General features: G+C 39.1%; 1 protein-coding gene across 3 annotated transcripts in view; it reads left to right on the top strand.

Moving 5' to 3' along the window:
- WDR47 (WD repeat domain 47) overlaps window positions 1–23,900 on the top strand; it is a 39,065-nt gene extending 15,165 nt beyond the window's left edge. For 2 of the 3 annotated variants that reach the window (XM_079760723.1, XM_079760725.1), the window contains 11 exons: window positions 737–1,539; window positions 3,357–3,483; window positions 4,755–4,933; window positions 8,019–8,279; window positions 11,427–11,502; window positions 13,472–13,629; window positions 14,214–14,383; window positions 15,126–15,296; window positions 16,140–16,271; window positions 20,809–21,027; window positions 22,570–23,900. In XM_079760723.1, coding sequence (XP_079616849.1) covers window positions 737–1,539; window positions 3,357–3,483; window positions 4,755–4,933; window positions 8,019–8,279; window positions 11,427–11,502; window positions 13,472–13,629; window positions 14,214–14,383; window positions 15,126–15,296; window positions 16,140–16,271; window positions 20,809–21,027; window positions 22,570–22,712 — 2,439 coding nt within the window. In that variant the 3' untranslated portion in view covers window positions 22,713–23,900. The remainder of the gene's footprint in view (window positions 1–736; window positions 1,540–3,356; window positions 3,484–4,754; window positions 4,934–8,018; window positions 8,280–11,426; window positions 11,503–13,471; window positions 13,630–14,213; window positions 14,384–15,125; window positions 15,297–16,139; window positions 16,272–20,808; window positions 21,028–22,569) is intronic. The other variant, XM_079760724.1, reaches the window with a different exon arrangement.
- The last annotated feature ends 2,123 nt before the right edge of the window (window positions 23,901–26,023 follow it).

Raw genomic sequence — 26,023 nt, 5'->3', positions numbered from 1 at the left:
ACTAATTGGATTACTTGGATTAAATATGCATCCTACCTTTTCCTACATGTAAGATATAAAAGCTGGAGTACATAAGCTGTGAGGTTCCTTACATCGTTAAGAGCTTATGGAAAAAAATAAAAATAAGTAACAGCTTATGACTAATATCACACTTACTATACAAATTATTATAATTTGTTTCTCAGCTAAGCCTCCTCTTGTTCTGTCTCTGCACAGTTCTTGTAGCAAATGGACTATCCGATGTTCCTTCTCTTGATTTTCTTTCTTTCTCCACACAAATTTTCCTAAGCAAGTTTGAGAATGGCTCTTTTGCTTTTTGAATAAGTTGGAGTGACAGCGAGTTATATAGACAATTGAATATTGGTTTGCGTCAGGTTTCATTTTTAGAAAACTCAATTATTACCCTTAAAATTATACATTTGAAAATAATAGTCTAGCCTGAATTACAACACTGTTTTTATACTAGTAGATAAAAGCTTAATGTCCTAATTAATGAAATAATTTAATCTTTTTATTTTAAAGATTAAAATAAAAATATGTGAAAAATATTTTGGTTTCTGCTTTGAAAGTTGTTAAATACCCTAAAAATCATAAGAGTATTCTGTGACACTAGAGTCTATCGTTTTGCAATTGAATAGTTTGACAGTATGTGAAGTATCTTTGTGTTTGAATGAAACACTCTCATTGCTTTCATATCTTACATCTCTTTATAGTGATGACTTGTATTTTCTTACAGCTGGAATTTACCATGCAGGAAGCCGTGCAATGTTTACATGCCCTGGAAGAGTACTGCCCCTCTAAAGATGATTACAGCAAGCTCTGTTTGCTTTTGACTTTGCCTCGTCTGACCAATCACGCTGAATTTAAGGACTGGAATCCCAGCACTGCACGAGTTCACTGTTTCGAAGAGGCTTGTGTCATGGTTGCAGAATTCATTCCTGCTGATAGGAAGCTAAGTGAGGCAGGTTTTAAAGCAAGTAATAATCGTTTATTTCAGCTTGTAATGAAGGGTCTACTTTATGAGTGCTGCGTAGAATTTTGTCAAAGTAAAGCAACCGGAGAAGAAATCACAGAAAGTGAAGTACTTCTTGGCATCGACCTCTTATGTGGCAATGGTTGTGACGATTTGGATCTGAGTTTATTGTCATGGCTTCAGAACCTCCCCTCTTCTGTCTTCTCTTGTGCTTTTGAACAGAAAATGCTTAATATTCATGTTGATAAACTCCTGAAACCCACAAAAGCTGCATATGCTGATCTTTTGACTCCTCTTATCAGCAAACTTTCTCCTTATCCATCATCTCCAATGAGAAGGCCTCAATCAGCTGATGCCTATATGACCCGCTCTCTGAATCCTGCTTTAGATGGCCTCACTTGTGGACTGACCAGTCACGATAAGAGAATCTCGGACCTTGGGAACAAAACTTCTCCAATGTCACACTCCTTTGCTAACTTCCATTATCCAGGGGTACAAAACCTCAGTAGAAGTCTCATGCTTGAGAATACAGAATGTCACAGTATTTATGAGGAATCTCCTGAACGGTAAGATTTTGCTCATAAAAAATTAGGAAATCTCCACAAGTCTGAGATAATCTAATGGTTGTATGTGGGTGTGAGTGGATGCGTTTTCCTTAAATTTTTTTTTTATTGATTTGGGAGGTGGGGGGAAGGGAGAGGGATTTGTTGTTCCCCTTATTTATGAATTCATTGGTTGATTCTTGTATGTGCCTTGACTGGTGATCATAACATGCTATAGGAGAGCTATTGTGCTCTGGATAAAGTATAAACATTTACTTTGGAAAAAGTTTACCTTGTTTTAAAAAATATTTGAGGTGTAAGTAAAACAATATTGGGAAGCTCAATTATGTTAAAGATACCACATGAAGAGACTCCTACATGTTTGATGTCGGTATTCATTTAAAAATACTTGAGTGTCTACTACGTGCTACCACCGGGATACAGTGATTGAGTTACTATAGTGAACAAGAAGATAAACAGGAAAGAAAGGTCTATAAAGGAGTGTGTAGTATTTTGAAGGGTATCTTTTCACTTGAACACAAAACTCAAAACAAAAAGGAAGAAAAATCAGTTGAAATATGTAAGCTTTTGCTATTCAAAATAATAGTCTCAAAATTAAATGTCGTCCCCCCACCTCCCCGCCCAGAAACACACAACAATCCTTAGGCATGGGCCAGCGTTGGATTGGGAGTGTGAAGACCTGGACTCAAGTCCGAGCTTTATTTAAGATGTGCAATTTTAGGAAAATAACTTTTTTAAATCTGTATCCTCATCTGTGAAATGGGAGTTCTAACCTATTTCACAGGTTATTATGAAAGTTAAATGAGATAATACATATGGAAGTGTTGCATAAATTTCAAAATTAAATCAGATGTTACTTTATGAAGGTCATTTGATTCTATCTCTGTACAGTTAACAACTCTTACAAGTTCTGTTTATCTTATGGTCATTACCAGTTTAAAGCCGAGTAGCTAAAAACTCTTCCCAGGTCTTTCTACTTCCTCCTCTCGGTGCATGTGTGTGTACGTATGTTCAGGTACCGACGAGTACAAGGCTCCTACTAGTGATGCCTTTGTGAAGATGACTGGCATATCAAATGTTAAATGTTAATTATTTTATTTTAAACTAGTGGCCCGGTGCACGAAATTCGTGCCCATCAACAGGGAATTAATTAGAGGAAATATTTTAATACTCCTATTTGCCCTTTATCTATAATAGAAGTGTCAGAGATGAAAGAAAATTAGTAAAAGGTATATGAAAATCTCCCTCCTGTCAGAGTCTGGGGCGTGCCACGGGACCCAGAGTCAAGTCCTCGCCCACCCGTGCGCGCCTCAAAATCACGCCAGACTGAGACCTGGCCGGCCCCATCCCCATTGGGCAAGATCCAGACCCGGCTGGCTCCACCCCCATCAAGCCCCGCTGGGTGGAGGGGCGCGGCCTCAGGTCCCCTGGCCCGGCCCCACGCAGCCTCACATCTCTGCTGATGGGTCGTTATGGCATCATGGTGTGATGACCATTTGCATATTAGCCTTTTATTATTAAGATATATTTTTATTGATTTCAGAGAGGAAGGGAGAGGGAGAGATAGAAACATCAATGATGAGAGAGAATCATTGATTGACTGCCCCCTGCATGCCCCACACTGAGGACCGAGCCTGCAACCCAGACATGTGCCCTGACCGGAAATTGAACTGTGATCTCCTGGTTCATAGGTTGATGCTCAACCACTGAGCCATGCCAACTGGGCTGTTAATTATTTTAAATTTAAAATTTCTCTAACTAAAATATATTTTCCTTCATCCCCACCTGTTCCCTTTTGTTTTCTTGCACCTTTCTGGAAGAAGTGATACACCTGTTGAGGCACAGCGACCTATCAACAGTGAAATCCTGGGCCAGAGTTCAGTTTCAGAAAAAGAGCCTGCAAATGGAGCACAGAATCCAGGACCAGATAGGCAAGAAAAAAATGAGGTAATACTTACTACCCCAGTGTCCTTTAGAGCGGCAGTCGCCAACCGGTGGTCCGCGGGCCACTGGTGGTCCGTGAGGTCCGAAAGGTTGGCAACCGCTGCTTTAGTGTGACTCTCTTTGTAAGAAGTAATAGTATTTAGAGTGAAGTAGAAAAAGTACTATTGAAAATACAAATGCATATTTGTACCAAACAATAGAACCCCAGAATATATGAAGCAAATATATTAAGGGAGAAATAGACAGTTATGCAGTAATATTTGGAGATTTAATACCCCACTTACAATAATGGATAAAACACCTAATCAAACTATTATTAAGGATATAGAAGACCTTAACAACAGTGTAAACCATCTAGACCTAACAGACATCTATAAAACACCCCAACAATAGCAGAATACACGTTCTTCTCAAGTGCGCATGCAGTGTTCTTCAAGATAAACCGTATGATAGGACACAAAACAAAGCTCAATAAATTTAAAAAGATTGAAATCATGCAAAGTATCTTCTCTGATCACAATGGAATGAAGCTAGAAATTAATAACAGAAGGAAAATGGGAAAATTCACAAATTTGTCAAAATGCAATAGCACTCTTAACCAGTGGGTCAAAGAAGAAATCACAAGGAAAATGAGAATACCAAAACATACTAGTCCAATAGTGCCGATACTGGAATTCAGTAAATATTTAGGTCCTGTGAGTTTGAGTGCTATACAGTTCTTCTAGAGGAGTGAAGTAGGAATGCTGAGACTGCTAAGTTGAACACCCATTTATCCCATATGAAACCTGAACTAAAGTACTGTTTTCGAGGGAAATTTTATAAGTTTCTCTCTAGAGTAACTTATTAAACAATTTACTTGCTTAAATTAAGTATATTGGACAAGGTTAATACTGTGTTTATTAGATATTAATGCAATCCCTCAGTAACTGTTTTTTTCAAGTAATGTAGGTAGAGTCTTATTAGTCTTTGTCTACTTTCATATTCTCTATGTTCCCCTTGTGACCACTATAATTTGTATTTTTATCTTGGGTTAATTAAGGATCCAGGATGACCATTCATTTTGATCAGTCTCTTGCTGTGGAAAAAAGCAGTTGCCCAATCTACTTGACTATTAAGACTCATGGATGCTATTTTTCAAAGTGCAATATATTTAGTATTTTCTACTTGTTAAATATAGCTAATTGTATATTTTATTCAGCATTACAGAAGTTACTCTTGAGTAGGAACATATTCAATCACAGTCTGCTCAAATATATTTTTCTCAAATTTTAAAGCTTCGAGATTCAACAGAACAATTTCAAGAATATTACAGGCAAAGATTACGCTATCAACAGCATTTGGAACAGAAGGAGCAACAGCGACAGATATACCAGCAGATGCTGCTTGAAGGAGGTGTCAACCAGGAGGATGGGCCTGACCAGCAGCAGAACCTCACCGAGCAATTCCTTAATAGGTTGGTCTTTCAGTCATTTTTTAAACATGAGGAATTATTTAAAAGAAGTGTTTATTTTCCATGTAGGGTTTGAAATGTTAAGGTTTTTTAAGTGTTTTGAGTAATGTGGAGTTACATATCTTCAGACACATCATTCTGAGGACTCGTCTGGTTGTGCCCTTCCCTTTAAAGTCCTTTCACATCTAAGCAGCCAGAGCCCCAGAGTGTGTGGTTCAGCAGACAGGCTGGAAGCAGACTGCCAGGTGCATCCTGGGTAGCTGAGGACTGAGGGGAGGTTATACTTAGCTTCTTTTTGCTTGTGTTCTCATCTACTTCACAGGTTGCCATGAAAATTAAATGAGTTCACATATGTAAAGTGCTTAGAACAGTACTGTCATATACAGTAAGCACTATATAAAGTGTGAGCTGTTGTTTTTATTGTTATTTTGAGTGCTTACACATACAGATTCTACTTAATTCAGTGTTTTCAAATGATTCTTATAATTTCTGCCAAGAGTATGAACTTATATTATTTTTAATTATAGGAAATATATATAAAACATGTTTTAAAATTAATAAACCAGAATATGTATATTTAAATGAGCGAAGGTTGTTGGCAGGTTGAATTAATTAATGTATTCACACTTACTTAGACTAATTCCCGGCAAATAGGAAGTGTGCCATAATTGTTGGCTATCATCAGGATTATGATTAGGCAGTACACTGCCAGAACTGGTGACTGCCAATTCTTTCCTTGGCCCAATAATATTGGAAGTTATCTGCTTGACACTGAGGTTTGTGCAAGTCAGCGAGCCTGAAATTGATCCTGTTTTCAAACCTTCACACAAGGAATGTTTATAATGGTAGCCTAGAGTCTAAGTAGGCCTCCGAAATTCAATTTGAGGATTGTTTTATCACCTCTGATCAAGTCAGTGGCTCTCAGAATTATCCTAATTTGATGAATTGCCACTTCTGGTTCTGGATGTCCTCTTCATATTCATAAAAATTATGGCTGCAATTTGACTTCCAGACCATTTCATTTTCAGTGAAAGCAGATATTTAGATTGTCTGAAGATGAAGCGGCAAAGTGATCCCAGTAGTGGTGGGGAGTACTGCCTTAGAAAAACAGTTAAACTATTCAAAATGGCCTTTCCTTCCTTTAAAGGCAATTATAAATATAATTAAAATTATTTCTTATAATTTAGATGTAGTATAGAATATATTTATTGTTTAAAAGCTATTCTCAATTTCTTTAGATGTCAGAATTTAAAATTACATTAAAAAGTATGTTAAAAAAATCCATAGGATAACCAGTTCTATTATAAGTATGATGTTTATCCTAAGCTTTTGTAAATTAGCTTTGCATAAATTCTCTGTTGTTCTCTTAACCTTTTCTTACCTACTCTGTTTTCTAACCCTTTAATGTAATACTTTCATTCAATTTTTTTCTGGGTCTGTAGTTTTATATATCTGAGCCTGTACTGGGATTTTAAAGTACCTGTCTAATACCAAGGACAAATCGAATAGAGATAGAATCTACAAATTAAAATATGCATTTTCCTCTTAACGTTTTATTCTTCCAAATCATTCTGGCAACAGAATTTAGTTTCCATATTTAAATTTTGCTTCTTCCTTCCAAGAGGTTTAGAAAAAGAAAGAGAAAGAGAGTTATGTTATATAATAGATCTTAATGAAAAAAATCAGCCAAAGCATGATAGGATTTTTATTAACAGTACTCTTTCATTACTTTATACCTTTTGATATTTTGTTTCTATTAATACTAATAATTGGCACCACTGATTTGGCACTTATTAGCGGCATATTCTGCTCCTCCCCCATCCTCTCCACTTAAATTTTTATTTTTAAAATCCTCATCCAAGGATATGTTTTTATTGAGTTTTAGAGAGAGAGGAAGGGAGAGAAAGAGAAACCTCAATGTGAGAGAGATTCATCCATCAGCTCCTGTATGTGGCCCTACCAGGAATCAAGCCAGCAACCTTTTGATGTACAGGACTGGGCTCCAACACACTAAGCCACATGGCCAAGGCCAATCTCTCCACTTTTAGAGACTCAAAATGATATGTTAGCATTGTCAACTCTTTATACTTAGCACTTTCTAAATTTATTTGACCCCAGACTATTTTTTTTTTAAATGGGGAGCATTTCATAGGATTAGTTTCATAGAATATTTGGGAAATGCTGCCTAAATTTTTTTAACCGATAAATATTTAGTAATGGCTACCAATTCCTATAATATTCAACTGCTGTTTTAAAGTCTTATTAAAGCCTTTCACACACACATGCACACACATACACAATAATGTTAGAAAGTACAATGAATCACCCCTTGTGCAGTCCTCTCTCATAGTGAATCTAGGCTGGAGAAAAGGATGCTGGGCCAGTTGTGGGTCTAAATCTTAAGAAAACCTGGCAGCTTCCTTTTTGTGCCCTCACGGTCTCTTAGTCCAACATAAGGAGTCAGGTTTTCCTAATGGAGAGACTTGTGGTGTGGGAAAACCCTGAGGCTGACTTGTTTTGCTCCCTGGTTTATCTCCCTAGTTCCTGGATCAAAGTCTAGCAAGTAGTCTTTGTAGAATGAATGAATGTGTGACAAATAGGGTTGACACTTGACTGTGTCCCATCGTGGCCTGCTCTAGTCACTTATTTCCTCATTGGCCTGAGATTACTAGACTGAGGAAATGAAAATGGCTTGTTGTGTTTTATTGGTGATAAATTTTGGAAGTGGTGATATCTTTATTGACTTCTTTGTGAAATTAAATTTAAAATTGAAAATTAAACCAAAGTTATACCAGAGAAGAAACAGATTTTTTTTTTCTGTTTTAATGGTAAAAGGTGCTTTTAAGAAGTCCGTGGTACCCATCATGCCTATCTCCTTTAAAGTGGCATACTGTAGAAAAGTGTGGGTCTTCTTTCAGTATCTTGGTTATGTCTTCAGCGGAAGATGGTAATTTTTTAGTACTAAACTTGCTAGAGATTATCTATTATTTGTGCATGATTTACTTACCTTCTCAAACTTTTAATCTTATATATGTTAGGAATGTTATTTAGTTTATATTTTAATATACTTATGTTTTTTATCTTATAGGTCCATTCAAAAGCTTGGTGAATTAAATATTGGAATGGATAGCCTTGGTAGTGAGGTATCCACACTCAACCAGCAATGTAATGGGAGCAAAGGCAATGGATCTAATAATTCTTCTATCATTAGTTTTTCTACACCACCCCAGGATTCTAGCCAGAGATTAACACATGATGCTTCCAATATTTACACAAGCACTCCTCGTAATCCGGGATCCACAAATCACATACCTTTTCCTGAGGAACCCTCTTCTTGTGGAAACCAAATGTAAGTGCTTTACTTTGTAAAATCTGGAAATATTAACTTATTTAAATGAAGGTAGATTAGAAGAAAATTTTGTAAGGAAATGAGCTCCAAAAACTGTTATTGTAAGGCTCCAAAAAGAAGTATGAATTTCTATTTTACTAATAGAAGAATAGAAATTCATACTTCTTTTTGGAGCCTTACAATAACAGTTTTTGGAGCTCATTTACTTACCAAATTTTTTTCTAATCTACCTTCATTTATATATTCTCTTCTACTAACTTGTCTCTTAAGAGACTATATTTTCTTGTTTTTCCTTTTTGCTTTCTTATCACACCAGGACAGTTCTATTTTTTTATAAGCCATCTTACTCAGAGATGATAGTTTTAGCCTTTATCTTCTCCCTGATTTTTCTTTTCTTTCTTTCTTTCTTTTTTTTTTTTTTGCCATTGGTATCTTTCAACAAATAATCTGATTTGTTGAAAGATACCAATGGGCACAAAGAAGGTGTTTTATAACATGGTGGAATGATTGTGCGAGACAGTCTTGGTAGCTCTGACCCCTTCACATACATATCTGTGTTTTCACTAGTCTTTTGTCTTGCTGTGATAAGTGAACAAGTTTTAAGTTATGCATTGGGAAAAATTAAGGAAACTTTTCTTCATTTATTCTTAACATTAAACACCTTTGAGAGTGGTTCATTTGAAAATGCATAACTTGCTTTTGCATTTGGATGTTTATATATTTAGTATAAAAAACTCTGGTTTTATACTAGTGCATAAGTTTATTTAATGTATGCTTCTTTATTATAGTTCCTGTAACACTTGTGTATCCCCAAAAGTAGAACTCAAATTTTAAAATTTAATTTTTATCAAAGTAATATACATACATACATGGTTTAAAAAGACAAATAGCACATTTCATATAATATAAAAGAAAATCCCGGGGGATGAGGACAACTATGTGATACCTTAATCAATAAAGAAATTTAAACAAACAAAAAATAAATAAAAATAAAAAAATAAAAGAAAATCCCATTTACTCATCTTTGTCCATGATTTCTACTTCCGGGAGGCTGCCCATTTTCAACCCAGGCAGCTGTTTCTTTTGCTGTATATCAAAATTTCTGAATAACGCCCTGACCGGTGTGGTTCAGTGGATAGAGCGTCGGCCTGTGGACTGAAAGGTCCCAGGTTCGATTCCGGTCAAGGGCATGTACCTGGGTTGCAGGCACATCCCCAGTAGGAGGTGTGCAGGAGGCAGCTGATGGATGTTTCTTTCTCATCAATGTTTCTAACTCTCTATCCCTCTCCCTTCGTCTCTGTAAAAAATCAATAAAATATATTTTTAAAAAAATTTCTGAATAACATGCTTCTGTTATATTTTTATTATCCATCTATTTCCTGCCAATTAGATTTAGCTACTATACTCCTCACTCACAACGCATTCATTTTGTCTACTCCTTTCCAATATATATCCATTTTTGTTTAAATTGGTATTCAGCGTTAACATTGTAAATGTTATTTACAACTGGGTCATGGTATAATGGATTACATTTCCTTTTCATACTACTCTTTGTTTTCCATGGGACAGTAAGTGCCTCAGTTTTGGTGTGCATACGATGTGTGCACATGCTTAGTTTTCTTAGTACCTATCACTAAACCATCTGCAGATGCTTTGATAGGACTGTAAAATTATAAAACCTCTCTTACTACAGTAAAAACTATCAGGTACTTCCTCTTTTTCATTTGCCGTCCTTAGAGACATCCCTCTAGGATCACTCCTGCTTGATTTTATGTTCCTTGTTTCTAGGCCATTGTTTTCAGTCCTAGAGAATCCTGGGACTTCCCTTCATTATCCTCCTGGGAATTTCCTTACCCTCTTCTTTCTATTGGATCCCCCATTTTCAGAATTTCATGTAGTTTCATGAAAAGAGTTTCATCAGAAGTGAAGTTTCTGAGACCTGGAATGTAATGTCTACATAGTTCACATTTGATTTGTTAGCATAGCTGAGTATAGAATTCTAGGATGGAAATCATTCCTCAGAGTTTCAAAGGCATTGCTATATTTCCGTGTTCTTGTTAAGAAGTCTGATGCCATTTTGCCCTGATTCTTGGTATGAGGCCTGCTGGTTTTTCCACCCTGGATTTTTTTTTTTTTTCTGCTACAATATTTTTATTTTATAAGCTCTTTCTTATTCTCTAATTTTCCTTAAATTTTTAAAGATCTTTTCCTTGTTTCCTGGATTCTTTTTTTTTTAAATATATTTTATTGATTTTTTTACAGAGAGGAAGGGAGAGGGTTACAGAGTTAGAAACATTGATGAGAGAGAAACATCGATCAGCTGCCTCCTGCACACCCCCCACTGGGGATGTGCCAGCAACCAAGGTACATGCTCTTGACCGGAATCAAACCTGGGACCCTTCAGTCCGCAGGCCGACGCTCTATCCTCTGAACCAAACCGGTTAGGGCTGTTTCCTGGATTCTTATTTCCTCTAAGGATTTTTATTTTTTTATACCTCTAAGGATTTTAATTATATCTCTGAAGCATTTGTTTCCTGAATTGCCTTTCTTCTTACAAATTCCCTTTTCTGTTTGATTTAGTCTCTGGATTTTATGTAGGAGGCTTTTTTCAAATGTTTGGGAAACATTGACTATCTGTAAAAAGTGAGGCATTAAAAAAATGCTGATTGGGAGGAAGATCTACATATATGAATGGATCTGTCTACCTGTTGACCTCACGAAGAAATGATTAAGTGGAAATATTGTTTTATGGTGGGACCCTCAATGGTCAGTTTATGTTAGTCATTCCTCTTGGGACAGATAATTTTCATAAAGAGCAATTTAAGTTCCTGCCTGGGGTAGGATTTAATCATCCCAACCAGGATTCTGGATCTAAGCAGGGGAGAGGTACTTGACATTTCACAATAAAATTTACTTGTGAACGTTGACTTAATCTCCTTCCCAGAATGGCTCTCACTCCCTCCTTACGACTATGCTTGCTGTTAGTGAGTCCAGAGCCACTTAATACATAGCTCCTGAGAGTAACTTTGGGGACAGTGAGGTTTATTTGCCAAAAAAATAAATATTAGAGATCACATGGACAAATATTTAGTTAAGTTTCTGTCTTGATGTTCAGAGTAAACTTTATTTGAATTTCTACTCACACAGCTCATCAGAACATTTGGTCATTAAGCCTCCTCCTGGAGATTCTTCAGGGAATCTGTCAAGATCAAGAGGGGAAGAGGTAATACTTTGGGGAAGGAGGTTTCATTGTTTTTATATAAACTTGCAAAGTTTGCTAAGGAATTCTCAATTCAAAGAATGGACCATTACTAGAAATAATCATTATTGTTAATGCTAGGGTTTATCTCAAGGTAGTTGAGCTTCCACTGGGCCAGTGGTCGGCAAACTGCGGCTTGCGAGCCACATGCGGCTCACGAGCCGCGGTTTGTCGCTCTGTTGACTAATGAGTTTGCTGACCACTGCTTAGGGAAAAACACTTAAAAAACATTTTAATAATGTACTAATGTCTTTAACCTGAAGTCAAAACTTCTGGGTAAGAGTAATGCCTTACAGCAATGGTCGGCAAACTCATTAGTCAACAGAGCAGCAAACAGCCGCAGTTTGCCGACCACTGACTGGGCTAAGTGAAAAGGTTGCCTCAGAAAGCACATTTGAGAGTATTTCTATTAGTGGCCCAATAGTGAGCTGTGCACTGCTCTCTGAGCCCTGTGGTTCATTTATTCAGAGACTATTTAGATGGCCCTGGGCTTCTCACCAGTGCAGTGTTTTGCTTTGGAACCAGACATCCTCCTCTAACCAGTATTCATTTTCACTCTGTTTGTTTTCTGTAGTTCACATTTTAACCCCGTAGACAAAGTCATGATTTCAGATGCTAATGGGACCAAACAACTAACAAAAATGAATAAAATGGGCTGTTTTTGTGACAAGCACATAGGAATATTTGTGCACAAAGATTTATGCTTGCCTAGTGTTTTCAGTCCTTTTGGTTTTCAAGAAAAGCTAGAAATGTAGATTTTTAGGTGAACTCTATTTTCAAAATGGCAACAAATTTAAAAAGTTTAAAACACATTAGAGAAGGGCAAATAAAATTTATGGCTCTGCCATTTCTGCTATAAAGCAAATATTAGTAATTATATTAATGTATATAGGCCATTTAATCAGTCATTCCCCTCCCTTTTTGTCTTATCTGCCCATGCTGTTTGTTTGGCAAATAGTCACATTTCTTGTATATAGATTAATAGAAATTGTAGCATTTCTAGTCAAATAAATTCATATGACTAATATAAGAATTCATTCAATTACATAAGACAAACATGTGACATATCAGGCTTAGCCTCTGTTATTGCATGAATACATAAAAGTTTGGGTAGAGAGTGGCACATTGATATAGTCACTGTGGGTCCCAGAGCTTGATGCAAACAGAGCTGAAGTGATTTATCTTTGTGTGTGTACTTGGTATTCGTACTTCACAAAGACAGGATTAGGTTGGGTTTGTTGACCACATCCAGTCTGTAAGTCTCTGTTCCAGGTCCAGTCATCCCTGGTCAGGGTAGCAGGGTGCTTCAGATGCCACCAATAGCTGGAATTCACAAAGCTTTTATGCAGAACTGCTCCAACTTGCTTCCTCAGAACAGGCTGTGGGCAGACAGGCTGACAGTTTGAAATAAAAATGAGGCTCAAGTAAAATGTTCTGATTAAAATCATTTTTACAATGTTAAGAAGGGTTTTTTATAATTTCAGTTTGAAATATTAATGTATTCATTGCTGGAGATAATGGCAAACTTTTTTTGTTTTTTACCCTAAGTGCATTTAAGAATAGTCCTTTATATCCTGCTTTTAAAAACACAAATAATGTTCTGTTATTTTTGTAAGAACTATATATGTGTGCTATATTTTTTCCTTGACAGTTAAAGGCAACTTAATATGGGAATGTTTATTGTTATATTTTGTCATAGTAAGTGAAGAAAAACTTGAATTTCTATAAGCGACCTGAGTTTAGTTTAGCAATGAGTAGCAAAAAATGAAAAAATTGGGGTTAATTGGATTTGCCATGTCAAAGAATACATGATTGTAGATGGTGAACATAAAGTGAACAATATAGTTCAAATGAATTGAAATTGGGATAAAGACGAATTCTTTCAAACTCATTTTTTTTCATAGGATGACTTTCCTATTCATTCTTTCCATAGGACGACAAATCAAAAAAGCAGTTTGTTTGCATTAATACCCTGGAGGACACACAGGCTGTTAGAGCAGTGGCTTTCCATCCAGGTGGTGGTCTGTATGCTGTTGGCTCAAATTCAAAAACTCTGAGAGTATGCGCCTATCCAGAGGTCATTGACCCAAGGTAAGGATAGACGGCTGGTTGTACTGCCATTCTTGTTTCAGTTTTTAATTTAGCTATATTGGCCCCTTTTGCAGAATTGTCATTCAGTAGTGTTTAATTTTTATTTCCTTTCCTTTTATTAAGTTTTAATTTTTATTTTCTTTTTAAAAAAATATACTTTTATTGATTTCAAAGAGGAAGGGAGAGGGAGAGAGAGATAGAAACATCAATGATGAGAGAGAATCATTGGTCAGCTGCCTCCTGCACGCTTCCTACTGGAGATCAAGCCTGCAACCCGGGCATGTGCCCTTGACTGAAATCCAGCCCAGGATCCTTCAGTCTGCAGGTTGATGCTCTATCCACTGTTTTCTATGTGGTCTGAAATAAGAGTTTAGATTAGTATAATACTGGTTTATAATTTTACTTTTGGATTTTAAATATGCTTTATTTCTTCTAAGACTTTGAAAATTGTTATTAACATGTTGTCACATACTTTTTATGCTCCCTCCCTCAAGAACAACAGTAATATAGAACTTCATGCTCATTAATTTTAGCAAGCAAGAAATTGAAATATCTTTCTTAAAAATTTTTTCTTTTTTTTTTAGTGCACATGACATCCCTAAGCAGCCAGTGGTACGTTTTAAAAGGAATAAACATCATAAAGGGTCCATTTACTGTGTGGCCTGGAGTCCTTGTGGACAGTTATTAGCAACAGGATCAAACGACAAATACGTCAAAGTGTTGCCCTTCAATGCAGAGACTTGTAATGCAACAGGTAGGGCCCAAGTATGGGAGCAGTAGCTCTCCAGTGTATTTTTATCTTTTGCCCATGTTGTAGCTCTCCTATCTCTCTCTACTGTCTCTAATAAAATCTAAGGATATAGCCTTAAGAATTTTTTTACATTCTAATTACTTGGCGTTGTTTTTTTTATTAAGTTCTTACAGGTGGCCAGGTGGTGTCTAATCCCTAGAAAATTATTGTTATCAGAAAAGTAACTTTTAAATAACTCCCAGAATTGTTTAATGTACATTTTCTAGAGAGTATCTGTCTTCTCTTTCATTTTCTTTGGAATAAAAATCAAGAAGGTAACTCTCCATATAGCTGTTTTATTTTTTAAAAAATATTTTTTATTGATTTAAGATAGGAAGGGGGAGGGAGAGAGAGATAGAAACATTAATGATGAGAGAGAATCATTGATTGGCTGCCTCCAGCACCAGGGATTGAGCTGGCAACCCAGGCATGTGCCTTGAACCAAAAATTTAACCGGTAACCTTTCGGTGCACAGGACACGCCCAACCCACTAAGCCACTCCGGCCAGGGCTGAACCAGTATTTGGATTTCTTGAAGTTCTTTGCTCAGTAAAGTGAAATTGATTATAATATCAATCCTTAAGTGCAAATATAAACCATACTACTCTGCTATTATTCTTAGTCAGTCTTGAGGCAGTTTAGTAATCTCAAATTGTCACAGTAAGTTGAGCAGCATCTTTTTGTTTTAATTCTTACTGCTGTTTCAGGACCAGATCTGGAATTTAGTATGCATGATGGGACAATTAGAGACTTGGCATTTATGGAAGGCCCGGAAAGTGGCGGAGCTATTTTGATAAGTGCTGGAGCAGGGGATTGCAACATCTACACAACCGATTGTCAGAGAGGACAGGGCCTGCATGCTCTGAGTGGACATACCGGTATGTGCTGTCAGTCTCCGACGCCCCTTTTCTTCTGTTCAACCCACTTTTCCCACTCCCCCCTGCACTTCATTAATGGGGTATATTTCATCAGAGCACATTTCTCCAAGACAGGACATTTTTCTTTCAAAAAGTTAAATTGTGAACACAGTAATGATAGCTAATAGTTCCCTGTGTGTTCAGTTCTTTACTTGTACACATAATTCCTTCATTTAACCCTCACAACAATCTTATGAGCCAGGAAGTTTTATCTCTGTCTTAGACATGAAAAGGCAAATGACTTGCCCAATCTTACAGCTAAATGTGCGGAACTGAAATATGACCCCAGGTCTGTCTCTTCCAAAGCTGGTGATCTAACCCCACAGTCCTGTGCTTCCTCTGGAAAATTTGCCATAATTTCAGATACAATTTTTTTTTTAAAAAAAAGAGAGAGAGAGAGGAAGGGAGAGAGAGAGAAAAAAACACTAAACACTGACTCGTTCCACTTATGCATTCATTGGTTGATCCTGCATGTGCCCTGCCAAGGGACTGAACAGCAGGACAATGCTCTCACCAACTGAGCGAACTACCCGGCCAGGGCCCAAATGAAAATATTTTTTTAGTACTGATTATGATATCCTAAAATACTGAATAACCAAAAAGGATTAAGCTTATTCAATATGGTTTTGATGTGCATTTTACAGAGTTTTACTAGATACAGCCAATATATATGGAAAATCTCTACCACATTGTATATTTGATTAAGCAGACCATCACGTGCCCAGTAATAAGGAGTACTTAGCTCTGAATGTGTTATAGCAAAGTGCTGTTCCACAGTATAACTGAGTATATGATCTTTTCTAGGACATATTTTAGCACTTTATACTTGGAGTGGCTGGATGATTGCATCTGGTTCCCAAGATAAGACTGTTAGATTCTGGGATCTTCGAGTACCAAGCTGTGTTCGTGTTGTTGGTACAACATTACATGGAACTGGTAGGTTTTTCTGGAATTTATATGAATTTCTATGAGATAGACACTATAAATTGTACTTGTGTACTTTCTTTCCTCTGCAAGTTAAAAAAGGAATAGGAACAAATGAAGACTTTTAAAAAATATATCCTGTTTTCTATGTGGTCTGAAATAAGAGTTTAGTATAATAATGGTTTATAATTTTACTTTTGGACTTTAAGTATGCTTTAACTTTATTTCTTCTAAGACTTTGAAAGCTGTTATTCACATGTTGTCAGATACTTTTTTGCTCCTCCCTCAAGAGCAACAGATAAACCACCATCCCTCAACTTCACTGCTGCAAGAGCTGCCTTCCTCTGCTCTGCACTTGCACTTGTGCCCTCCAGCCTGGTCCACACAGCAGCCACAGCACATCACACCTTCCTCACAACACTTCACGGCTCCTCATCGCTCCTAGGTTACCCTGCCTGTGAGACCCTGCTTGGCCGGGCATCGTGGGCCCTGCTAGTCTGAGCTCCCATCACTGGCACCTTTCCTTCCGGTGCCTGGACTGTGCCACTCCTCCTTCCTGCGTGACTCCACCTGCTGTTTCCTTGGCCTGACATGTTCTTCCACGTGTCTTCTCCCCGTCGGGTCCTTCTCTGTAGGTCTTAGCTTCAGTGACACATTGCCAGAAAGGCCTTCTTGGGACTTCATCATTCTTTTCTCTCACTGAACTCCATTCATTCCCTTCACAGCTCTTACCACTATTTAAAATTATATATTTGTTTATTGCTAGTCTCCGCCAATAGATTTTAAGTTTCACAACGGCAACAATTATTTCTGTTGTAGTTCCCTGAGTAGATTTAGCACCTACCCTAGTACATGGTCCAGGAGAGTAGTGATCTAATTACTCTGTTGAATAAATGAACCTGGATTTCTTTTGGCAGCATGAACTTTGCATGCATAAAAACTAAACTCACTGTGTTTCCCCTGCAAATCAGCTCTTTCCCCCATTTTCCCTGTTTTTGGATATCGCTCCCCTTATTTCCTCATGCAACTAGATTTGAACTCCAGGACTCATTTTCACTCCTTTTTTTTGCCCCCATCCAAGCAGCTAATTGCCAAGTCTGTGTATTCTTTATTCATATATTTTCTGAAGTCTGTCTTTCCTCATGCAGGCCCTTATTCATCTATTACTCTATTATTTATCTTGTCTTCCACTGCCCTCGCTTCTACATCTGACTGTTTTAATTTGATGCACATTCACCTAGGTTACTCTCCCCAAAGTCCTGCTTTCTCTTCCTTGGAAAGCTGCAGTGATGACTCACTGTGCACAGGAACAGTTCACACCCTGCACTCACTGTGCACAGGAACAGTTCACACCCTGCACTCACTGTGCACAGGATAGTTCACACCCTGCACTCACTGTGCACAGGATAGTTCACACCCTGCACTCACTGTGCACAGGATAGTTCACACCCTGCACTCACTGTGCACAGGAACAGTTCACACCCCGCACTCACTGTGCACAGGATAGTTCACACCCTGCACTCACTGTGCACAGGAACACTTCACACCCTGCACTCACTGTGCACAGGATAGTTCACACCCTGCACTCACTGTGCACAGGAACAGTTCACACCCCGCACTCACTGTGCACAGGAACAGTTCACACCCTGCACTCACTGTGCACAGGAACAGTTCACACCCTGCACTCACTGTGCACAGGATAGTTCACACCCTGCACTCACTGTGCACAGGATAGTTCACACCCTGCACTCACTGTGCACAGGAACAGTTCACACCCTGCACTCACTGTGCACAGGATAGTTCACACCCTGTACTCACTGTGCACAGGATAGTTCACACCCTGCACTCACTGTGCACAGGAACAGTTCACACCCCGCACTCACTGTGCACAGGAACAGTTCACACCCTGCACTCACTGTGCACAGGATAGTTCACACCCTGCACTCACTGTGCACAGGAACAGTTCACACCCCGCACTCACTGTGCACAGGAACAGTTCACACCCTGCACTCACTGTGCACAGGATAGTTCACACCCTGCACTCACTGTGCACAGGAACAGTTCACACCCCGCACTCACTGTGCACAGGAACAGTTCACACCCTGCACTCACTGTGCACAGGAACAGTTCACACCCCGCACTCACTGTGCACAGGAACAGTTCACACCCTGCACTCACTGTGCACAGGAACAGTTCACACCCCACACTCACTGTGCACAGGAACAGTTCACACCCTGCACTCACTGTGCACAGGATAGTTCACACCCTGCACTCACTGTGCACAGGAACAGTTCACACCCTGCACTCACTGTGCACAGGATAGTTCACACCCTGCACTCACTGTGCACAGGAACAGTTCACACCCTGCACTCACTGTGCACAGGAACAGTTCACACCCTGCACTCACTGTGCACAGGAACAGTTCACACCCCGCACTCACTGTGCACAGGAACAGTTCACACCCCGCACTCACTGTGCACAGGAACAGTTCACACCCCGCACTCACTGTGCACAGGAACAGTTCACACCCCGCACTCACTGTGCACAGGAACAGTTCACACCCCGCACTCACTGTGCACAGGAACAGTTCACACCCCGCACTCACTGTGCACAGGAACAGTTCACACCCCGCACTCACTGTGCACAGGAACAGTTCACACCCCGCACTCACTGTGCACAGGAACAGTTCACACCCCGCACTCACTGTGCACAGGAACAGTTCACACCCCGCACTCACTGTGCACAGGAACAGTTCACACCCCGCACTCACTGTGCACAGGAACAGTTCACACCCCGCACTCACTGTGCACAGGAACAGTTCACACCCCGCACTCACTGTGCACAGGAACAGTTCACACCCCGCACTCACTGTGCACAGGAACAGTTCACACCCTGCACTCACTGTGCACAGGAACAGTTCACACCCTGCACTCACTGTGCACAGGAACAGTTCACACCCTGCACTCACTGTGCACAGGATAGTTCACACCCTGCACTCACTGTGCACAGGATAGTTCACACCCTGCACTGTGACGTTCGAGACGCTCAGTGGTCTGTCCTGACCTGCCTGTTCTGTCTCAGCTCCAAGCTCCTTTTATGTTAACTTGTTAAGCCAAGTCACTCAGGCCAAAATGAGCTTCCTACCCTTAAACATGTCTATGCTTTCTCTATAAAGCTTTTCTTATTAATTCTTCATGACCATAATAGCTCTCTTCACTTCTCTATCAAAATTTCAAACAATTACCCTAGACGGGTTGGCTCAGTGAATAGAGCATCAGCCCAAGGACTGAAGGGTCCCGGGTTTGATTCCGGTCAAGGGCACATATCTTGGTTGTGGAAGGCAACCAATTAATGTGTCTTTCACATCGATGTTTCTTTCTCTCTGTCTCTCCCCCTCCCTTCCACTTTCTCTAAAAATCAATGGAAAAATATCCTTGGTTGAGGATTAACAAAACAAAACAGAAATTTCAAGCAATGGATATTTTTAATTGCATGTGTATAATACATTTAAGCACACATTCTCTCTCTCTCTCTCTCTCTTTCTCTCCCCCCCCCATTCCTTCCTCCCTCCCTCTCCCTGCCTCTCTCATACTGTTTATTATTCTTCAAGATCTAACTTATATGCTTTTTTCTGTGAAGCCTTCCCAGGCCACTTTGGTCTAGAGCCGTGGTCAGCAAACTGCGGCTCGTGAGCCACATGCGGCTCTTTGGCCCCTTGAGTCTCTTACACAAAATACCACGGCCTGGGCAAGTCTATTTTGAAGAAGTGGCATTAGAAGAAGTTTAAGTTTAAAAAATTGGGCTCTCAAAAGACATTTCAATCGTTGTACTGTTGATATTTGGCTCTGTTGACTAATGAGTTTGCCGACCACTGGCCTAGAGCAGTGTTCTTCAACCTTATTTTCATTATTTCCCCTGCTAAGGAGAAAAACTAAATTAATATTTTTCCTAACAAGAGAAATTAAATGCTAAGGAGTGAGATTCTGTTGGGTGGGGCTGAGCTTTGAAGGCTATAAGCCATAGCTGATGGGTAGTGCTTTTTCATCCCCTGTGAATCATTTTGCACCCCCTTGGGAGCATTATTGCCCCATTGGAGATGCCTGGTCTAGAGCTAGGGCTCCCGCCTGTTGGCAGTTAGTCCTGTGTTGCTTAGAGACATTTTCTGCACTGTGCCCTAAAACGCATTTTGTTATTTAATTTCTTGTTCTCCCAACTAGACTGTAAGCTGGCACAGGACTATTTCTGGACACTTGCCCAGCATTAGGGAAGTAGCTCATCTATTGCACGGTAGGCAATGCTGTCCCAGGGATTCTCCCGGATGACAAAAGGATGGACTGTCTCATTTCTCACAGAATCTGGCTTCATACCTTGCCCCTAAAAAGGACGCAGTTGTTTATTGGCTGACTGTTCATTTGTATTTCTCCATAACCAAGCAGTGTGGCAAGCTGCATTACATTTTTAGTATGTGGCTCAGCGAACATAATTAGTTGTTGCAGTATAGCTCTATTGATTTTCCCACATTGAACCTTCCATTCCTCTCGCCATCCAGGCAGTGCAGTGGCATCCGTAGCTGTAGATCCCAGCGGCCGTCTCTTAGCCACAGGCCAAGAAGATTCTAGCTGCATGTTGTACGACATCAGAGGAGGAAGGATGGTACAAAGTTATCACCCTCATTCCAGCGACGTGCGCTCTGTTCGATTCTCTCCCGGAGCTCACTACTTGCTAACAGGATCCTACGATATGAAGATCAAGGTGACAGACCTACAAGGTGATGCAGATGGACCCTTTTCCTTTCTATAGTCTCTCCTGTTCTATTTGGGATCTGTCTTTTTTGTTAATGTGGTGGGATTGACCCAAAAACTTTTCAGATTTTAGTTTTATAGTATTTACTGAGCAAATTACTGGTATTGTATTGAGATGAATTATAGCAAATTATTAAATTTATGTACTCTTTGCTTCTATTTTTAAAAACTTAGTGTGTAATCTGTGTAATTACGTCTTCAGAATATAGTTTTATTGTTAAACTGTATTTTAAGCAAATCTGTGTACCAACTAGGGACAGAGAGATGAGTAAGACATGTCACTTCCTTTTGATGGAGCTCACATTTTAGACATCAGTAAAAAGTAACTCAAATGATGTAATTTGGAGTACTGGTAAGTGCTATTAAAACATTAGCAAGGGAGGAGAGAGACTGGGGTGCTAGGGAATGCTAGTTTTGGTAGGATAGAGTGGGTCTCCCCGGGGAAGTGCCATTTGTGTAGAGACCTGAATGATGAGAAGGAACAAGCCATGCCAGGACCCGAGGGAAGACCACAGCGAGTGCACAGTCTGTGGAGGCAGGGACGAATCGGGCATGTTCGTGACCCTGCAGGAAGCCAGTGTGGCTGGGGAACCACGGGAGAGAGGGGAAGACATAAGGTGGGTTTTATAAGCATTTTTAAAAAACATAATGGGGTCCTGTGGAAGACTTCGATCTAAATTACATTTTTAAAAGATAATTTTGAGTCCTGTAGGGAGAAGGATTATAAGTATAAATATCAGTGAGGAGCCTGTTGGAACCATTCAGGTGAGATATGATGGTGGCTTGGACTAGGGTGGTAGAGGCGGAGGTGGCAAGAAGTAACAATTTGGGATATACTTTAATTTGTTTGGATTAAGTTTGAAAGTGAGGGAGAAAGGAATCAGTGCTGATCCCTAGGTTTTTGGCATGAGCAACAAGATGGTGCCATTAATTGTCGTGGGGTCAAGACAGGTGGGGCAGGAACAGGTTTAGGCAAGAAAATAAAGAGTTTGCTTTAAACAGGTTAAGTTTAAGGTGACTGTCAGGCAACCGAGTGAAATGTCGAATAGCTATTTGGATACTAGTCTGGAGCTCAGGTGAGAAGTCAAGGTTGGAGATGAAATATATGTGACTCATATTAATGGTCATGGCACCATGATACTAGATGAGATTTCCTAGGAAGTGAGGGATAAAGGGAACAAGAAATCTGAAGGCTGACACCTGAGATCTACCGAACTTTTAATGAGGAAGAGAAGGGAAGCCCACAGAGGAGACCGAGATGTGGTGGCTCCGAGGTCAGGAGGAAGTGACCTTGAGTTTCCAGGAGCCAGTGGCAGCGTGTGCATGTTACTAAATACTAACAATTACATATCCAGTAATCTAGCTCTGTTTAAATTTTTCAATATATTGAATTAATATAGTTTAGGATTTTTATACTGTAATGTCCTAAAGTAACAGGAAGTCTGTGAAATCTAAACATAGACTTACTTTGTATTGTCAGTCAATATCTCTTCTCTTTTTTAATTTAGGAGACCTCACTAAACAGCTTCCCATCATGGTGGTGGGGGAGCACAAGGATAAAGTGATTCAGTGCAGATGGCACACCCAGGACCTGTCCTTCCTGTCGTCCTCTGCAGACAGGACTGTCACCCTCTGGACTTACCGTGGCTAGAGCTCACCCAGTGTCTCTGGGCCGTGACAGCGCGGGGACTGAAGACTACTGATTGTGACGATTCCAGATTTGAAGAACATGGACTGACCAGGAGAGTGGCTTGGCATGAGGAGGCCCTTTGACCTTGTTCCCCTTTGGTTGGAGCTGTTGGGCGTGTGTTCTGCAGTGCTTCCGGTCTTCCCCGTGAGCTCGTGCTGCTGTGACCTGCTGTGTGTCGTCTTGTTGCCAAAGTCTGCGGGAGAGCTCTGTGTTGTCGGTGTGACTCCAGGCAAGGTGGACGGTGTGTTTACGGTTTGGTATTAAAGCATTCCTTGGTCTTTGCCGAAATAACAGTTTTATACACACACGAAATGGAAGTGTACTTTAAGCATATTATTACATGTAATGCAACCAAGTCCTACACAGATTAAACATAGGTGTTCAGAAGTTACTTTGTTTTTCTCACGATCCCATGATATTGTATCACTTGCCAGCTAGAGGTCAGAATTTTATGTCTCTTGAAAGTTAGTTACATGGTTGTTTTCACTGAAGACCGTTCTTGAGTTTAAAGATGGAGGGAAACTGCTTCTTAGATCATTATGTGGGATAGGCCTTTTCTTTTTTCTTAATCCAGGGATATAATTACTATTTTGTCACATTATTTTGTTTCATGCTTAAAAGGTCAATGTGTTTGCTTCAGAAACTTGTTCATTTCAACTTTTTGAATGCAACAAGATACCTCCCTTCCAGTCTGTACTGTGGGGCAGAGCGGCGGCGGGTGTGACACAACACTTGACGGTGCAGTCAATTTACGGGCCAGCATTTTCCTCTAAAAAACGAAAACTTTGCCATAGACTATAGCATGGCTTGAAATGCTATGTCTGCATGATGACTTAAAGATGGAAATTTTAAACTTTGCACTCCAAAAGCTTATTTGGGTTTTTTCTTGCACTGTTTGTGTAATGCAGAATAATGATTTTATTTCTACGGCAACGTAGATCCTAACACTTACGTATCTTTATTTTCATATTGTACAGTAATTTTACTTTAAATTATTAAATAGGCTATTTTATTTATTTTAAATGCGGTTGAGTTGGTTCTAATTATTGAACTGTCTGTGCACTGTATGTAGCAAGCATTTTTAAACTATTGTATACAAGTGGAAAGGGTATTAGAAGTGTAACTGTGCTATTTCAATAAAGACCTCTTGACACCTAAAACTATTCCTGTTTCTCAGTGTCTGTGGCTTTCAATTTAGAGGGTTATTTTCTCCAGTTTACTTGGAGGTAGTGTGTTCCAAGGGATGAGCAATCAATTTCTTAAGTTTCTAAAGTTGTTTCACTAATTTACTTTTTAACCCTTCACAACTGCGTAACTTTTGTGTCTTCTACCTCTTTAATTCAAGATCTAGAGAACTTCCTATCATGAATATATTCTGAATGTTGGTTAATACAAACCTGGCGAAATGTATAAATTCTAAGTTAGAATACAAATGAAGTGAGTGCTCTTAGAAAGAAATGAAATCTAATTAGCTTGTACACAATTTTGCTATCTCTTAGGCATGCAGAAGGGAACTCCACTAAAAATAGGCTACAGTCTCTTCTTTAGTTTACTTTCATGCTTAATTTTACACATTTTAGATATAGCAGGTCATTAGTGTTAAATTTAAAACTAGGAAAAATACCAGGGTTTTTAAGCAGTTGTTTTTTTTTTAATACAGACTAGCTCAACTTTATGGTAAAAATGTTCATAAAATTTTGGATTCCACATTCATCATTATCAAGGAGTAGGCTTTAAGATCCTTCTATATGTGGGATATGGAACCTGTTTTGCAGTGTATTAGATAATAAGCACTAGAAGTTGTCTTATTGCAATAAATATTTGGTTACATATGTCCTTCCCGTGCCTCCACACTGTCTTCTGCATGGAGGTGAACAGATTTGGTTCATGTGAAAGAAAGAGAAAAGAGAACTTGAAGTATCTACATTCTCTGGACCCTTCTCAGTGAGGAGTGCAGAAATTAACTCCTTGGTAAAAGCTTCAGAGTTCTGATTCAAATTTTATGTTTTAAATGTTTAACTATTTTTTAATTGTAATAAGCTAAAGGATACAATAAACAGAGTGAAAAGGCAACACATGAAATTGGAGAAAATATTTGCAAATCATATATCTGATAAAGGGTTAATATTTAGAATAAAGAATTCCTATACCTCAATATCAATCCCCTTCCCCCAAACAACCTGGTAAAAAAATGGCCAAAGGGCCCAGCTGGTGTGGCTCACTGGATGAGTGTTGACCCATGAATCAACAGGTCCCCAGTTCCATTCTCCGTCAGAGTACATGCTTGGGTTGCAGGCTCTATCCCCTGTAGTGTGGTGGGGGAGGGTGCAGGAGACGGTGGATCCGATCAATGGTGGATTCTCTCTCATAGATGTTTCTATCTCTCTTCCTTCCCCTCTCTCTCTCTCTCTCTATTTTAAATTTATTTTTTCTTCCCTTCTCAAATTAATAAGAACACTTAAAAAAGAATGTTCTTAAAAAAATGGACAAAGGACTTAAATAGACATTTCTCTAAAGAAGACAAACAAATGGCTAATAATAAGCTCATGAAAGGATGCTTAACACCATTAATCATTAGGGAAATGCAAATGAAATCATGAGACACCACCTCCCATCCATTAGGACGGCCACTATAAAAAAGTGTTGGCAGGGATGTGTGGCAATTGGAACTCTTGTGCACTCTTGGTGAAAATGTAAAATGGTGCAGCCATTGTGGAAAACAGTATGGTGATTCCTCAAAAGATTAAAAATAGAACTACATATGATCCAGCATTCCCACTTCTGGGTATATACCAAAAAGAATTGAAAGCAGGGGCTTGAAGAGATATTTGTACACTCATGTTCATAGCAGCGCTACTCAAAATAGCCAAAAGGTGCAGGCAACCCAAGAGTACATAAACAGATAAATGGATAAACAAACTTTGGTATACAACACAATGGAATATTCAGCCTTAAAAACGGAAGATTTTGACGCATTACAACATGGATGATCCTTGAGAATATTATGCTACGTGAAATAAGCCAGCCACAAAAAGACACTATTGCTTCCACTTAGCTGACGTTCCTACCTCAGTAGTCAAATTCATAGAGTTACAAAGTGGAATGGTGGTTGCCAGGGGGAAGTGATGAGATGTATAATGGGTCCAGAATTTCAGTTTTGCAGGATGAAAAAGTGAAGGAGATGGGATGGTTGCACATCAATGTGAATTATTTAATGACAATGAACTATACACTGAAAAAGTTAAGATAATAAATTTTATGTCAGGTGCATT

This window comes from Cnephaeus nilssonii, assembly GCF_951640355.1.
Source record: "Cnephaeus nilssonii genome assembly, chromosome: 21".
Taxonomy (NCBI): Eukaryota; Metazoa; Chordata; class Mammalia; order Chiroptera; family Vespertilionidae; genus Cnephaeus; species Cnephaeus nilssonii.
This window is presented reverse-complemented; position numbering and strand designations above follow the sequence as displayed.